The following is a 17,074-nucleotide window of genomic DNA, read 5'->3' on the forward strand; positions in this document are numbered from 1 at the left end:
TGATGCTGAGTCCAGCCCCGGGGGACAGGCCCGCCTCTGAGCTCGGAAGGACTCGGCCCGGTCCGGGGGCTTGGCGAAGGGTCCAGGTATGCGCGGAGAAGGGAATGTTCTAGACTAATCTGGAACCTGCCTGGAGCTTGGACTCTAAACCAGGGCTTCCAGCCTGGGCACCCTGGTCTCCCCGCCGGCCTCCAGGGGGCCGGGCCGTGCACGCGGGGCTCCCGGCGGCGCCCCGACCCCGGCCGCCGGATTCTGCAGCCCTGCGGCCCCGGGGGCAGCTCCACAAGCTGCCGAATGTCCCCCGGACAGAGCCCCCTCCGCCCCCGAGCCGCGGGCCTTAACGGGGCGCGGAGGCGGGAAGCAGGAGACCAGGGGCTGGCTGAACCGTGCCTCACGGGCTGCTCCTCTTCCAGACCAGAGCCCATGGCCCGGCCCGGCACCCACGCTGTCCCCGTGCTGTTCGCCGCCCTCCTGCTGCTCCTGGAGCTGCACCCGGCAGGCTCCCTGGGCCCCGGCGCCCCCGCGCGGAACCTCCCCGAGAACCACATCGACCTCCAGAGCCCGGTGCTGTGGGTGCCGCAGACCAGCCACCACCGCCACCGGGGCCCGGCCAAGAAGGAGCGGGCCCAGGACGGGACTGTGGCCTCCACCACCAGGCAGGCCTCCAGGCTGCCCGGGCAGAGGCCTGCGGGCCTGCTGCAGGACGAGGACCCGCTCCTGGGGCTGGCGCTGCCCTACCCTGAGAAGGACAACCGGCCTCGTGGGTCAGAGAGGGTCAAGAAACGCGGCAGGGAGCACAAGAGGCGCAGGGAGAGGTTGAAACTGCACAGAGGTAGCCGGAGGTCTGCCCTGGAAGGGGGGGCACGGGGGAGGGGGTCGGCAGGGGGAGGGGGCCATGAGGGAAGTGAGGACCCTGGGAGGACGTCGGGAGCCCCGGAGAGGGCAGGCACTGAGCCCCCGGGGCGGGGGGTCTCTCTGAGGTCAGAGTGATGCGATGGGGGCGCCGGGCGAGGCCGGGTGGTGGAGCTTGGGGGGGGGAGGGAGGCATAGCCGTCGAAGCTCAGCCCGAACAGTGAATGATCCTCCTCAGTCAGGAAGCTCCCCCTTGTGTCTGACCTAAATCCACGCGCGCATCACTGACCCACATCCAGGGCTCGGACCGGGCGCCCAGATGCTGAAGCCAGGTGTGCCCAGGCCGGGGTTGTGGCCCTGCCCCTTACCAGCTGTGTGCCCCGGGGCAGGTCAGCCTCCTGCGCCTCGGTTTCCCCGTCTGCATGAGGACGATGGCCCCGCGGACCCTAGTGTGGAGTCCTAGACGACTCAGACGCTTGGGAGGGCAGCCGGCGGGTCGGGTGCGATGAGCAGCGGGCGTCACAGGCCAACCCTGGACTTGTTCTCAGGCTGGGATCCCCGTCCTCGAGGCCAGACGCAGATGAGCTGGGGAGAGACGTGCTGTCGTCCCCCCGCCTCTGCCCCGTGTGTCCCTGGGGTGCTCCCCGGCCTCCGACTCTCCCCCACATCCCTGAATGCCCGTGAGGGCCTAGCTGCCCCCTGGCCGGCCGCCCCCGCCCTGTGCCCGCTCAGCTCCCGAACAAACACGTCCCGGCAGGTGCCCCCCCGCCCCACGCCCTGCCCTGGGCGGCTCCTCCGGGGGCAGCTGGCCCCGAGGTCACCAGGCAACCTGGGCTCCCGAGTCCCTTGGCGGACCAGGTCCCACAGATGTGAGATGGGTGTTGTCGCGCAGGAGGAGAGACAGAGGCTCGCCCCCCGGCCTGCAACAGCCGGGCTTGCTTCCCCGCCAGGCCTGCCCACCCCCGTGGGTGGCACACTCAGGAGGGCCCAGCTGACTCGGCCCGCACCACCGGAGCCGTGGGTCAGGCTGCAGAGGGGACGCCGGCATCCTCGAGGACGCCAGGGCCGTGAGCTCGTCCCGGCTCAGCGCCGGGCCCCAGCTGCATGGGGCCGAGGGGACCCCTAAGGGGGGAGGAGGCCGTGGAGGTCTCCAGGTCAGGTCCAGCCCTGCTCACGTGCCGTACAGCTCCGGTGACTGGGTCCCCGTTGCCCCATCTATAAAATGAATGGGGTGGATTTACTGGTCCCCGAGTCCCCTTTGACTCTTTGGGACTTGTTTTTGGGGCTTGGGGTGGCCTCAACTGGCCCAACCAAACGTACACTCGGAGCTTGCCTGAGAAGGAGGCGAGGATGAGCCCAGGCGCCCCGGGCTTCTCTCAAAGTCCCTTTGTTCTTGACCCCCCACCCCGCCGCACCCCGCACGCTGTCCCCTCCGCACTCAACCTCCTGCAACGGCCCTGAGTCTTGAGAGGTGGCATCAGTGGTTAAAAGACATTGGCTTCGTGCTCAGAGGGACCTGGGTTTGAATCCAGGCTCTGCTGCTGCTGGCTGCCGGCTGACCTCTCTGTGCGTCAGTCCCCCCATACGTGAACCTGAAGGAGCACCCAGGTCCTAGGCGAACGCCAGGAGAAGGGTTAGATAGAGTAATGCCCCTAAGGAAGGATCCGGCCCACGACGGGGCCCGGCACACAGCAGGGTGATGATCGTCACCACGTAGGAAGCACCTGTTCATAGAGGATAAGCTGCGGCTCCTACTTGTCCAGGTCCTCTCCCCCGAGATGCCTCCCATCACGTTATCCCCCCACTCAAACCGCACCTCTTCCAGGAAGCCTCCCGTGGTCAATCCCACTTAGTTCCCATTTGTCGCACTTGCACCCAACCCGGCCTTGAACGTGCTGGAATGTTCCTTCAGAGAGAGCATCCTTGGGCCGACCGTCTCCCCAGCAACACCACAAGTTCATCCGCGACGTCCCCTCCCTCCTCTCTCCCCGCCCCACCGGCCCCTCATCACCTCCAGGAAGGTGGGCAGCAGGAGCACTGGCTGAGCCCACGCCTGTCCCCCGGCCCTGCTGCCGCCCTGCTTGGGGCTGAAGATGGGCCTTGCCGTGGGCTGACGCGGATAAAGGCCCTGTTGCCCGCCCCGTGTCTCAGGCCGCGCCGTGCTCCGAGGCCCTAGCTCCCTGATGAAGAAAGCAGAGCCCTCCGAGGACCAGGCCCTGGAGGCCACCATGGAGGACTCCTCCACCAGCCTGGCCCCCACCATTCTCTACCTAACCACCTTTGAGGCGGCACCTGCCACGGAGGAGTCCCTGATCCTGCCTGTCACGTCCCTGTGGCCCCAGGTAAGGGGCCCCAGACCAGCTGGACACGGAGGCCCGGGGGTGGGAGGCAGCTGGCCGAGGCCTCCGAGCCAGGGGGGCGGGTGCCTGTGCAGCCCAGCTGCACCCCAGTGCACGCTCTACTGGGAGGGCTGTTACTGTCCGGGAGGAAGGGGTCCCAGGGGCTCAGTCCAGGGACAGGCAAGGAAGCAGGTGCCAGCTCAGCACGCTGGCTCTGCGTGGGAAAGAGCAGGGGCCTCGGGGAGGAGCAATCGTACGTTTGCCCAAAAGTCCAGAGAATAATAATAGTAATAATTTAAAAAACCATGTCCCCAGGGCGCCTGGGTGGCTCAGTCGGTCAAGCATCTGCCTTCAGCTCAGGTCATGATCCCAGGACCCTGGGGTCGAGTCCTGCATCTGGTGCCCTGCTCGGCGGAGGGGTCTGTTTCTCTCTCTCCCTCTGACCCCCACCCTGTTCCTGCCCACACATACACACTCTCTCTCTCAATGGAATACATAAAAAATCTTAAAAAAAAAAAAAAAACCATGTCCCCATGACACAGAATTAATAAACGTAAGTCAGCACTTTGAGCTCTCTGCTTCAGATCTCCCAAAAATCCACATGGCGCACGCAAGCCCGGGTGGCAGACGGGCGCGCCGTCGGTGATTGTAGACGGACGGGCACGGAGGAGCTACTAGCATCATTCTCGGAACTAACAAGAGGCGCACCCTTCTTGGACCCCTTCCGTGGCTTTGATTTTTTTCCCAAATATGATTATTTAAGGTGATCAATAAAGTATATGCATAGAAGAAATAAAACTTTTTAAGCAGTAGGTCATTCTTACTCCCTTTTGGGTCTTGTCCCCCCCCCTTGAGATTTTTTTTTTAATTTCATTTTTAAGGGGCGCCTGGGTGGCTCTGTCGGTGAAGCGTCTGCCTTGGGCCCAGGTCACGACCCCGGGGTCCTGCTGCTGGGGGGGGGGGGACTCTGCTTCTCCTCCCTCTGCTCCTTTCCCCCTCTCACACTCACTCTCTCTCCCAAATAGATAAATAGGATCTTTTTTGAAAATTTATTTTTTAAGTCATCTCCACGCGCACCACGGGGCTCCAACTCACAGCCCCGAGGTCACAGTCGCTCTCTGCACCGACTGAGCCCGCGGGCGCACCGCCTCCCCTTGAGATTCTTTTTTTTTTTTTTTAATTTATGATAGTCACACACACACACACAGAGAGAGGCAGAGACACAGGCAGAGGGAGAAGCAGGCTCCATGCACCGGGAGCCCGATGTGGGATTCGATCCCGGGTCTCCAGGATCGCGCCCTGGGCCAAAGGCAGGCGCCAAACCGCTGCGCCACCCAGGGATCCCCCCTCCCCTTGAGATTCTGATGAAAGCTAGGGACCCTCTCCAAGGACCACCTGGCAGTGATCCATGCTGTCCAAGGCCCCCTGAGGCCCGTCGGTTGAGAGCCCAGCCCTCGAAGATGCCATCAGGGCCCATGTCCGACCCCCAGGACCGCCGGCCAGGGCTGTGAGCCCAAAGGAGCTGTGGCCTCAGGGCGCCACAGAAGAGCCAAGAGCTTTTTGGGGGGAGAGAAGGGGCGGGGAAGTGAGTGGGTGGGCGACGGCCTCATCCAAGCCCCGCCCCCCGCAGCACAGGTGTAGAGACCCGCCAGCAGGTGCACCTGCTGCCCCAGCCGCTCCCCCACAGGCCCGGAGGGATATCACCGGCTGCACCACCCCTGCACCATTCGGGCCCTCCCGCGGGGTGGCGGCTTTGCGGCCTGGGAGCTGCCTGAGTGCGGCTGGAGCGGGGCCTGGGCAGCTGTCCCCGTGTCCCCCCACCCCGGGCTGGGCTTCCAGGCTGGCCTCTGAGGATCCCTCCTTTGCCCTCGGGCTCTGGGGGCCCCCATTTCCGCTCCCGCTGTGGGAGCTGCAGGCCCCCCCTCATGCGCTGTCTGCAGGCTCCGCCCAGGCCTGACGGGGAGGTAATGCCCACGCTGGACATGGCCTTGTTCGACTGGACCGACTACGAAGACTTAAGACCCGAAGTCTGGCCCTCTGCGAAGAAGAAAGGTATGTCCGCCTACCCTGCCACCCCCGTGTCGGGGCGGGGGCCCCGGGGAGCCCAGCCTGACCTACAGATGTCCCGGGGGGGCGCGTGGAGCGGAAACGGGAGCTGACAACGGGGTGCAGATGTTGCTATCGGGCCCGAGGGCGTGCTCGTGCTTTCCTCCGGCAACTCCTTTTACCTGCAAAAAACCCACAACCTGCTGGGTCTATCCTACCATCGATCCCATTTTAGAGAGGAGACGACTGAGCCAGAGAGGTGGACAGTCCTGTCCACGCGGCCCAGCGCGGGGGGCAGCACGGGCCGGCGCTCAGTCGCTCTGGCCTGCGGGCGTCCGCTTCTGACGGCGCGTCTTCTTGTCCCCAGAGAAACACCGGGGGAGACTCTCCAGCGACGGTAACGAAACATCCGCGGCTGCAGGGGCGCCGTGCAACCACCACCAGGACTGCCTGCCAGGTACCTGAGCAGCGTCCACGCGCAGGGCAGGAGGCTGGGAGCCAGGAGGGGGGGAAGGGGCGGCGGACGTCCCCGGGCCCCCAGGATGATGGACGCTAACAGCCATGTGGGAAATCCCCATAGCAACCCGCCGAGAGGGCCCCTCCCATGGCCACTTTCCCAGCCCAGAAGTGGGACCCTGGAGAGGCTGAGTGTCTCTGCTGAGGTCACACAGCCAGGAGGTGGCTCCGGCCGGGGCCTGTCTGGTCCTTAACCACCGCCCCACGCTGTCCCTCGACTTTCTCGGGCTTAATTCTGCCCTCGTCCCCTTAGGACGCTGTCAGGCCTGGGGGGCGGGTGCCGTCACGACGGCCTCACCTGTGCAGCAGCTGCGCCCATCATCCCGTTTTGGCTGGTGTCCTCAACTGCTGGCCCTTGTTGGGTCCATGGGGACCCCCCCAGGGAAGGAGACACTGGGGTGGGGCGGTTCCAAGTGCAGCAGGTTTACTCTGGGGGAAGACGGCAGGCCTGTGAATGGCCTACGGCAGGGGGCGGGGAGCAGGACCGGACCCAGAAACCGGGGAGGCGGTCTCCGCCAGCCCGCGGGGAGCGCCGGGGCAGGGCTGCGGCCCACGGAGCCCGCGTGGGCCAGAGTGGCTAGGCCTGGTCGCCCTGCTGTGCCCGGCCCTGGCTGGGCTGCCGGGGAACCCGGGTGGCGTCGGCCTGGGGGGTGCCTGAAGGTGCTGCAGGCCGCCAGCTGACCGCCCCTCACCTCCCGACAGCAAGAAGGGAGACCAAGCCCTCTTCCGCGGTGCCCCGCTGGTGACCTCAGCGGCCAGAACATTGCACAAAGTAGCGATCACGGCGGCAGTGTGGCTGTTTAGGGCAGGCCACCAGCTCTCGGACCCACTGTCTCCGCTCCAAACCATTGTTCCCACCCCAGGGGAAAGGGCTTGAGCTGGGGCCAACCGGGCAGGCGGCCGAAGTGCGGGCTGCATCTCTAGAGGCCGAGCCCCTGCCTTGGGCCTCCCCGGGGCCTCCTTCTGGGCCGTCCGGGGGCTCCCCGGGGGTCTTGGTGTCCCCATTGTCAAAGAAGGTGTTGCAGCAGGTGTCCCTAGGGCCCCCCCAGCTGCTCTGGCCCCTCCCGCCCCGCCCATGAGGGGCAGCTGGGGTCCCTGCCACCGGCCCCGCGGGGCCCTGGCCCTGAACGTCCTCGGTGGTCCTGGTAGGGGGCCTTGTGCAGCAGGCGGCCCTGCCTCGGAGATGACGGATCTCCTGTCCGGCGGGACTTTGTGCGTGTGGGGGGAGGGTCCGGGCGGCTGGGCCGACCGCGCTTGCTGTGTGGGCAGGGACCTGCTGTGACCTGCGGGAGCACTTCTGCACGCCGCACAACCGAGGCCTCAACAACAAATGCTTTGATGACTGCATGTGTGTGGAAGGTGAGCCTGCGCTCTCTGGGGCGGGGGGTCCCCCGGTTCTGCACGGAATAGGGGCGGAGACGTCCTGGCAGAGGGCGGGCCGGGGCCCTGGGGAAGGAGAGGGTGGCGGGATCCCTTGGGAGCAGCGCCGCTCGGTGCCTCCCCAGTCTGTGAACTCATGGAGTCTCGACTCCTGGCATCGTTTCTCAGATTTGCTTTCCTCGCCTCTTGAAACACAAGCTGGCGTGATCGCCGGCGAGATCGGAGGTGGGAGGGGGAGGAAGGGAGCACGTGTCTCCAAATAAGACGGAATCTGAGAAGCCTGGCGCTTTACCCCCGAATTCTACCCCGGGGCCGGCATTCCCGGGGTGAGAACGAGGGCTGGGCGGCGGTGGCGGTGGCCTTCCACCAGCCCGGCGGCGTCCTTCACGCTCCCGAGCTCCCGCCCAGGTGTGCCCGGCTCTGTGCCCTGCACGTCACTCCAGTTATCTCTCATCATCCTCGCAACCGTCCCAAGTTAGGACCTGTTACTGGCCCATTTCACGCCTGAGCCAACTGAGGCACGGAGAGGCTAAGCCACCTGCCCAAATTCATGCAGCTGGAAAAGTCGGGGAATACTTTTAATTTCGTCCTCCGAAGCATTTCCAGTATATGTGTTTGAAATAAGGAGCCCCTGCTTGCCGTCACTCGGCTTCAGTACTTACCAGCTCCCACCAGTCCCGGCCGTCTTCCCCCCACTGAGCTCCCCGATTCTAGTCTGATTTCAAAGCGACTCTGGGGGGAGTTTACTCATCTTCCACCTGCGAATATTTCAGGATATATCTCTAAAAAGATAAGGATTCCTTTAAAAAATAAAATACAAAAAAAATATAAAAAAATAAAATAAAATAAAATAAAATAAAATACCGGGGCGCCTGAGCGGCTCAGCCGGTTGAGTGTCCGACTGTTGCTCTTGGCTCAGGTCACGATCTCGGGGTCGTGGGACCGAGCCCTGAGTCGGGCTCCACGCCGAGTGCAGCCTGCTTAGGATCCTCTCTCTCCCCATCTCTCTGCACCCCTCTTGCTCTCCCAGGCACACGTGCTTTCTCTCTCTCAAAAAAAAAATTTGAACAATAATTACTCAATATTGTTCAGTAGCTAAACGGTTGCTCACATGCCCTGAGTGGGAGAATTTGGTCTCGGCCCTTCTATTAACCATCCTGGGACGCAAGCCCCGTTTTTGCTCGGATTAGCCTCAAAAATTATCTGCTGTGACAGCAATAAAGCTACTTGGGTCTAGTCAGTGAAGAGGTATCTACCGAGTGCTCTCGAAGGTTCTGGACCTTTGAGATGCCGGGGCAGAGAGAACTGGCAAGCCGCTCCCACGGATTCCATTCTAGCGAGATGCGCAGATATTAAGCAAATAAGGCGACAAGATGTCTTTAGAAAGAAATAAAGACTCTAAAGAAAATCAGGGTGGTCCGATGAGGAGTCAGAGTTGTTTTAGAAAGGACAGCGGGCGGGAGGGGGGTGTGGACCCGGCCACCTGAGGATGGAGGGTGCAGGGAGCGAGGGAGGGCCCCACCCATGCAAGAAGCAGGGCAAAGGCCAGAGTGAGGCTGGCGTGTTGGAGCGCCCCGGCCCACGGTGGCCCACAGAGAAGGTGGCTGGAGGGGCAGGGTGCGGGGGACGCTGGCGGAGACCATCACGCAGGACCTGGCTTGATTTATAACGGAGGGCGTCGGCCGGCTGTACGCCGAGCAGTGACCCGGCCTGGCTGCGGGCCTCTGGGGGCAGGAGCGGAGGCCGGGAGGGCCCATGGAGGTGAGGGGATGGAGGCAGGCGGAGGTGGCGAGGGGCGGGAGATGCGGAAACGACCTCCTGTTACCTGTGTGCAGCGCTGAGGCCCCATTTCACAGAGCAGGAGACTGAGGGGTGCAGGGAGCAAGAGGGCAGTGCAGCCCAGGGAGTCCCGACAGCGCTGAGGTCCCCTCACAGCTCCTGGGCCCCTAGGTCCACCCCGGCGCCCGGGTGAGGGGATGCGGCCCTACTGAGCTGCACGTGCCAGGTTGGTCCGGGCTGGGCGGCCCCTCTGGCCAGGGAGCCTTCCTTCCTTCTTTCCTGCCCTGGACCCTCCCCAGGCCACCCCCCAAGCCCCTGCAGCTCATTTCCTCTGATCCCTCTGGATCAGGAAGGAAGCTCTTGCTTCCTCCCTGGAGACTTAGGATCCAGAAAAGAAAAAGGAAGGCTGGAAGTGACCGCCCAGGAGGCTCATGAGAGCCGGTCCAGGAGGAGGCTGTCACCAAGGTGCCACGCGGGAGGGACTCCCTGCTTCCTCAGCCCAGGGTCCTCGGCCAGCCTGGGTCGTGGACGGTTCTGGAAGGACTTCCGTGGGAGCCAAGCACTCCTGCTCGTGAATCCCCGGCTGCTTCCCAAGTGTCACTCGTGTGGCCCCATGACCCAGGTGTAAACTCCAGGCCCCTGAAAGCACAAGCTTCACAGCGGTTCCTTTATCCTCTCGGGAGCGACACGAGTGGATCCTAGAGTAGCCACGTCCTCTCCTCCCGGGGCCACGCCTGACCTGAAGTGCAGGGATTGCTCGGGCCACACTCACACCACCCAGAAGGTGTGGCCTTCTGAGGCCTTGAATGAAAAATATGCTTAGCCGTGTCTCCCAGGGGACGCCTGTGGCCACGACAGACGGAGCTTCGGCTACAACCCCTCCCCGTGGTGGCCAGGAGGGCCACGCCCACACCAGCTAGAGGGGTCGGGGAGGGTCTCTGAGACCTCAAGGCCCCAAAGAGGCCAGTGATGCAAAGCTTGGGCCAGGGAGTTTGGCTGCGAGAACAGCAAGTGCAAAGGGCCTGAGGCAGCACATGGCTGGGTGTTGAGGAAAAGCAAGAAGATTGTGTGGCTGGAGCTCGTGAAGAGGAGAACGGACGGGAAGGGGCAGACAGGAGGCAGGTCCAGGTCCCGGGGGGTCTTGCAAGCCAGAGAGGGAAGTTTGGATTTCCTTTTGAGTACGGGGGCAGGGGTCGTGGGGGGTTTTATAGGGAGGTTGGAGTCTGCCTTCCTTTGTCACTTTTTTAAATAGACGCTGCATCCTCGAGGCATCCGCCGCCGGAACGACGTGGGGCTCTAAATAGCCTCGAGCTCCATCTGTCTCTCCATCCTTTCGCCTTTTTTAAGCCGGCTGGGCTGGGCTGCCAGTGGGGACGGGGCGGGCGGGTTGTGCGGCAGAAGAGGAGGGCGGCGGTGAGAGGGCGTGGGCTGGGGGTGCCCAGGCATGGGGCGCCCCTGACCCCTGCCTCCCTCGCTCAGGGCTGCGCTGCTACGCCAGGTTCCACCGGAACCGCAGGGTCACCCGGAGGAAGGGCCGCTGCGTGGAGCCCGAGACGGCCGACGGCGACCAGGGGTCCTTCATCAACGTGTAGCGGCCCAAGGGGGGCGCCCCCCACCGGCCTGGGGACCCCGCAGGTTTGGAGAAGCCGGACGTTTTGTTGACAGCTAGTGGGCAACCCGATGGGGCCCAGAGACCGGGGCTGCGGGCTGGAGCCCGGGACCCTCGGCCCAGAGGGGAGCCCCACGCCAGCCGCCCCCCACCCCCGCCCCAGCTCCTGCCCCAGTTCCCGCCACGGCGGTGTGGGGAGTGGCCCCCGTGCCCGGCCTCGGCACTGCAGCGGCCTCGAGTCCACGGAGAGGCTTCCCTCGACGGGAGGAACTGCCCGAGACGCAGAAGCCGCAGCCGGGGCCCAGCGTTGTCTCCCCACTGAGCTCCCACAACGACCGTCCAGAGGAGACATGACCGCCGTCTTCCAGGCAGGGAAACCGAGGCAGAGCCCGCTGGGACTTGTCCAGGGTCCCAGATCGATGCTCCTCACACCTCACCCTGTAAGGGCCCCGGGGGTCTGACTACCACGCAGATTCCGGTTGGGTCGATTCTGTGTTAACAGGCTCCCGGGGTGGGGGGGGCGGGTGAGGGGAGGACCCCGCTGAGAGCACCCGGATCCTAGGGAGCAAAGCCGCGCCGAGCTGGGATCTGCTCCCGGGCCAAGCGTGTGGGGCTCCCCGCCGCATCCCTGCCTCCCCTCAACCAGGGGCTCAAGCCGGCTCCCCCGCGGCCTTCAGTGAGACGCGAGCGTTCCCCGGCGGCCCCCTCACCGCCGCGAGGTCCGCGGTGCCCGGAGGTGCTCTTCCCTCCTGGACAGAGGCGTGCAGCGTCTTCGGCTCGGCTAGGCCCCCTCCTGGTAAGGCACGCGGCGGGCAGATTGGCCGCTGCCCCTGGATGCGCTGTCCTGGGATCCGACGTGTTCGGGGGAAGGACCGTAGTGCCGCTTCTCGTCCTGCGGCTCGCTCGCCCGTCCCAGGCCAGGCGCCCTGACGTTGCTCGGACAGCCTCTTTGGCTTCTGTAGTCCATGCCCTTTGGGAATCCAGTGCCGATATGGACGCGAAAAAAAAAAAAAAAGCAAAAATGCATACGCTGTGCACGTCCAGCCACTTTGCACACTGCCTCCGTGGCTCCCGGCCTCCTGCGGACCCTCTCTAGACCCCCCACCCACGCTTCTGCAGCAGAGCCTACTGAGGAGCTGGGGCCCCTCGGAGTCCAGGTGCTGCCTGAAAGTGACTGCCCCCCACAAGCTAGACCCCCGCTGCCCCGGCACATCTGGCCCCGGGGGTCACTTCGGGAGGGCTGCTTAAGTGCCCCCCACTCCTGGTCGGCCCTTTGGTCCCGGGCCAACCAGGTTGCAAAGGACAAAAGCCTTCCCCGTCCACATTCCCCGCCGGCCTGGACGCCTGCCGAGGGCCCACACCGCGGGCCTGGGCTGTTTGCTCCCCTGGGAAAACCAGCCGGGGTCAGAGGTCTGGCACCAGCAGAGCAGAGACATCTAGGAGAAACCAAATATCCTTGCTCATTGCTCCCTGCCCACGTTCCACGGGCAAGGAATCCTCGGGGTGGGGGCGAACGAGGCGAGATGAAAGCGGCTACCGGGAAACCGAATCCGCGGCGGCTTTGCCAGAGGGCACCCAGGCAGCGCCCGTGCTCTGCGTGTCTCGGGGGGCGGCTAACTGGAGACTGTGACGCAGCCCCGAGGGGGCAGGCCGCAGGCAGGACACGCGGCAGGACTTACACGTGGCCTTGCATGTGTCGGGGGTGGGGGGTGAGGATAACAGGGTGGCCCCGGGACATCAACAGCGGAAAGCACGAAGGGCAGGACAGCGAGGGCCCCGAGGAGCTGTGCTCGTGCACCAGGGCGGCTCCAGGGCTGGACGGCCGGTGTCTAGCTCTCCGCGAAGGGGGTGGGTGCAAACCTCCTAACACCAGGGTTAGAGACCCCAGAGCCCCCTCAGTTCTTCCTTAGGTCTCTCTTAAGTTTGTTTGGCGAGTGCAGAGGTCACTTCCCCTTAATCCGGGGTTTCAGCAAGTTTTGACCATAAAGGGCAGGTAAATATTTTAGGCTGTGGTCCAATAAAACGGTTCACGGACGCTGAGATTGGAATTTCATATGCTTGTCACATGTTCCGGATACTACCCTTCGTTTGATTTTCCAAAACCCACTCAGAAATGTAGAAAGCCCCTCCTGACTTGCAGCCGCAAAGCCGGCGGTGGGTTGGATGTGGCCCACGGGGCCGTCGTTTGCAGGTCCCTGCTCTGGTCGGCTGTGTCCGGCGCGGCTCACGTTAGAATACTTTGGGGAGCCCTCGAAGGAGCGGGTGCCAGGCCCCTGCACAGATGCCGGGTCCTCTGGTCTGGGTTGTGTCTGGGCTTCGTGTGAGCGAGGCCCCCCAGGCGGGGCCTGAGCTCCGGGCCCCTCGACCCCGCGAGTGCCTGCCGCTGGCGACAAGCTAGTGCTGGGGTGTCGGGCGCGCGACCCCCGCAACGGGATCCACTTTGCAGGGTGGGGGGGCAGGGAGCACCCAGAACCCTGCCCGGAACGAGTTTACAGGACAGCAGAACAGCAAGGAGAGTGGGTGCTCGGGGGGACCCAAGGGGAGCCAGGGAAGCAAAGCCGTTAGGATTTCGCGGGGCGGGCCCGTCACCGCCTTGATGACCTGGCCTCTCGTGGGCGGCAGCGAGCGTGCACGTGTGCATCTGTGTGTGTGTGTGTGTGTGTGTGTGCGTGTGTGTGTCTCAGGGAGGGGGCGGCAGGGTGAGAACCGGAGACCTCCGCTGCAGGGAGTGTGTGTTCTGCACCGAGTCCGGGCGGGTGGTCTGAAGTCGGATCCTCAGCTTCCTCTGGGCGCAGGAGGCGCGGGGTGGGCCGGCAGCGCGGCATCGGGCCGGGGCTCGGCGGGAGTGCGGGGTCCCGGGCCCCAGCCCAGCCCCGCTGACCCCGAGCCTCTGGCGGTGCTGGCCGGGGCAGGGGGGGCGGACATCAGGGTTTTAACAAGTTCCCGGGCCGCTCTTGAGCACAATGAAGCGTGAGAGACCCAGGTCTTGGACACATAAAGGGACACAGAAGAGGTGGATGGTCGGGGACGGCTGGCGATTCAGGGCGTCTGCGTTCAGCTGGGAGCCAACTTCCAGGACCCAGGGCCCTGCCTCCCTGGCGGGGGCCTCAGGCTTTGGGTTTTCCGACCCTCGGAGCTTCCCTGGGGTCCTGTGCCTCCTCCTGAACGTGTGGGGCGGCGGGGTGCCGTGCCCCTTAGTCCTGTGATGACGTGTTGCATGTGTTCTCTTGAGCTGTAAATAAAGAGCCGATGGTTGTCGAGCTGCCTCACGGTCTCTCTCTGCCTCTCCCCGAGACCATCCGGGGCAGGCGGGGAGCACGCTCCCTGCGGGGCCCCGAGTATTTCCTCCACCACATCTTCGTCTTCGAGCATTTGCGCTGAGCTCAGCGGGAAACGAGACCGTCTCTGTCCTCAGCTGGACCTCTTCGTGCTCCTTCCGTCAGCCTCTGGGTGGGAATTTGATATCTGCACCTCCCTCTCCATTTTAGGGCTGGGGCAGCCGAGGTCGCAGCAGGCCGGCCTCGGTCGGGGCCTGGGTGGCCACGTGCAGTGAAAAGCAGACGCCGACTCCCCCCGGAATGGGAAGGATAAAGTGCCGCCACCTGACGCGGGGCCTGGGCAGGCTCAGATGGCATCCTGGGAGAGGGCATGAACTGGCCAGGGGGTGGCCTGGCTTGGCCCCAGGAGGGCCGTCGCTTATCTCGGTGGCAGCTCCAGCCAGCGCCACCCGGCTCCGCTGAGCTCCCTGCCAGGCCTGGCTGAGGGCAACACAAAGCAAGGCTGCATCGCCGCTCTCGGTGCCTCCGCGTCCTGAAGCCAGGGGGGTCCAGGCTCTCCTGGGGGCTGGGGTACCACAGAGGAGGGAGGCCCCCAAAGGCCTGCTGTCCCTCTGGGACTCTCCCTGCCCAAGCACCACTGTAGCCTGGATGGAGGCGGGACGGGGAACCCCCTAATCCCGGGTTTCCCAAAACGTGGGCCTGGGATCTGGGCTGGGCAGGGAGGGGGGGTGCCCAGGGGGTGGTGAAGCGGTGAAGCGTCTGCCTTCGGCTCAGGTCGGGATCCCAGGACTTGGATCGAGCCCCACGTCAGGCTCCCTGAGCCTGCTTCTCCCTCTCCTCTGCCTGCCACCCTCCCCACCCCACCTGCTTGGGACACGAGCTCGCTTTCTACCAAATAAGTAAATAACATCTTTTTTTAATTTTATTCGTTTATTCATGAGAGACACAGAGAGAAAGAGACGGCAGAGATGCAGGCAGAGGGAGAAGCAGGCTCCCCGCAGGAAGCCTGATGCAGGACTCGATTCCGGGTCTCCAGGATCATGCCCTGGGCTGAAGGCAGGCGGTAGACTGCTGAGCCACCCAGGCATCCCAATAAAATCTTAAAAAAAAAAAAAGTTCCTCTAAGGGGAGAAAACCAAAGTTTGTGAGCCCCACTGGAGCCTGTGGCTCAGCGTCTCTAGGGAGGGGGCTTGGCCATCTGCGGGTTTGAAGAGCCCCCTGCCTGGGTTTGAGACCTTCCTGAGAGCTCAGTCTCCTCCCCACGCAGGCCCCAGGCGGCTGGTGAGCCTCGCGCTGGGGATGGTGCTGGGGCGTCGAGCCCGAAGCTCCCCCTTCATATGAGCTCCAGGGTCCTCGTCACCGTGGCCCTGCTGCTCAGCATCGCAGACAAGGCTGAAGGCAGATCCGCACCAACGAGTGAGCTGTAATCCTCGTTCACACGGAGGCTCTGCCCGGGGTCTGCAGTTTGCCGAGCCCCAGGCCTGTACGGCTGACTCCGGGGTGCGTGCTCGCAGAACCCTCCGCTAGGTATTTATTTATTTATTTATTTATTTATTTATTTATTTATTTATTTTTAATTTTTTTTTATTTTTATTTATTTATGATAGTCACAGAGAGAGAGAGAGAGAGAGAGAGAGAGGCAGAGACACAGGCAGAGGGAGAAGCAGGCTCCATGCACCGGGAGCCCGACGTGGGATTCGATCCCGGGTCTCCAGGATCGCGCCCTGGGCCAAAGGCAGGCGCCAAACCGCTGTGCCACCCAGGGATCCCCTCCGCTAGGCTTTTAAAAACCCCTCTGTCCCGGGACATCAACTCAAATCCATTTCCTTATTTTTAAAAGATTTTATTTCTTTATTCATGAGAGACACAGAGAGAGAGGCAGAGACACAGGCAGAGGGAGACACAGGCTCCATGCAGGGAGCCCGATGCCGGACTCGATCTTGGGACCCTGGGGTCACGCCCTGAGCCAGAGGCAGACGCTCCACTGCTGAGCCCCCCAGACACCCCTCAGATCCGTTTGTGCTCATGAGGGTCAGAACGGTACTGAAGTGAACCCACGGCCACGGGGGTCTCGGCTCCCTGCTGGCAGCCTGGGTGCTGCCCTCGGGGCTCAGGTAGCTGCCCTGGGGTGTCAGCCAGGGTTCTCCAGAGAAGCAGAACCAATAGAATTTGTTTTTTTTTTTTTTTTAGAATTTGTATTTACGTATCTTTACACGTCTGTGTATTTATACTGTATTTATGCCGATCTATTCTGCGGCACCGGCTCACACTCGCGCAGGGCCGGCAGTCCGCAGGGCGGGCCTGAACCTCCCGCAGGCATTGATTCGAGTCTCGAGACCACCTCTCTTCTCGGAGATCTCAGTTTTTGGCTCTTCGGGCCTTCACCTGATGAGATGAGGCCCACCCACAGGGTTCTCCTTTACCTGAAGCCGATTGCTTGTAGATGATGATGCCGTCTCGGCCGCGCCTAGGTCAGCGTGTGCTTAAATCCTCACCTGCTACAGCTGGGCCGCCACGAGACCGAACACCACTCGTCACGGGGGGCGCTCCTGGAGCTCGGCGCCCAGCTCTGGATCACAGCACCCGGGCACGAGGCAGAGTTGTGTTTGGTGCGTCCTGAAGTTCTGGGCTATCTGGGTCCTTTGTCAGCTTGCGCGTCAGGTGGCAGCAGTGACCACCATCTGTCATGTGAGGGGACACGCAGGTCCTCACCTCACATTGGGACGGGAAACCCTGCAGGGTGGGGGTGCGGGAAGGTGGGATCGTGGACCTTGCCCCTCCTCCTGCCCCTCGGTGATGGTGGACCCTGACACCTGTCTTTGTGCCCAGGGACGCCCGGGCCCCTCCTGCAGGTGACAGTCCAGAGGGCCAGGCTGGCCAGCCCCACACACTGCGGTCCTGGTGTCTGTCCACGCCAGGCCTTGACCTCGCCTCAGGGCGTGCACGGAGCAGAACGTGAGCTCATCTGCCGGGCTGCACCCACGGGGGTGGGGGGCACCCTCCCCTTGTGCAGCTGCAAATGGGTAGAGCCGCCCTCCCAGAGCAGGGCACACACCGCACCGAGAGATAAAGGCCACTTGTCCAAAGCAGTGCAGCTGCTTAGTAGCAGGTACCAAGGGCCCCGGCCGGGCCTCTCTGACTCCGGGACCTGATTACGAGCCCCCGTCTCACGTTGCCTCTCAAGTGCCACGAGTTTGCTGAGCACCTACTAGGAGTCCGGCACCTGTCCCGCTTGCCCCTTCCGCCCCGCCCACACCCCAGGTCACAGGGGCTGC

The 17,074-nt window shown here is 63.6% G+C and overlaps 1 protein-coding gene across 1 annotated transcript; it reads left to right on the forward strand.

The window, feature by feature from the left end:
- The first annotated feature begins 423 nt into the window (after positions 1 to 423).
- On the forward strand, positions 424 to 10,524 carry DRAXIN (dorsal inhibitory axon guidance protein). Its single transcript, XM_055331184.1, has 6 exons — positions 424 to 832; positions 3,004 to 3,194; positions 5,132 to 5,243; positions 5,605 to 5,694; positions 7,023 to 7,112; positions 10,392 to 10,524. The coding sequence occupies exons 1-6, from the start codon at positions 424 to 426 to the stop codon at positions 10,502 to 10,504; spliced, it is 1,005 nt and encodes a 334-aa protein (XP_055187159.1). The 3' UTR covers positions 10,505 to 10,524.
- Positions 10,525 to 17,074: the final 6,550 nt, after the last annotated feature.

The sequence above is a fragment of the Nyctereutes procyonoides genome, unplaced genomic scaffold (genome assembly GCF_905146905.1).
Source record: "Nyctereutes procyonoides isolate TBG_1078 unplaced genomic scaffold, NYPRO_anot_genome, whole genome shotgun sequence".
Lineage (NCBI taxonomy): Eukaryota > Metazoa > Chordata > Mammalia > Carnivora > Canidae > Nyctereutes > Nyctereutes procyonoides.

Bases quoted from the DNA above. Each gene is read 5' to 3' on its own strand.
- DRAXIN (XM_055331184.1), top strand. From the start codon at position 424: ATGGCCCGGCCCGGCACCCACGCTGTCCCCGTGCTGTTCGCCGCCCTC. The intron at 833-3,003 runs GTAGCCGGAGGT...CCCGTGTCTCAG, and splicing joins GAGGTTGAAACTGCACAGAG to GCCGCGCCGTGCTCCGAGGC. The intron at 5,244-5,604 runs GTATGTCCGCCT...TCTTGTCCCCAG, and splicing joins GCCCTCTGCGAAGAAGAAAG to AGAAACACCGGGGGAGACTC.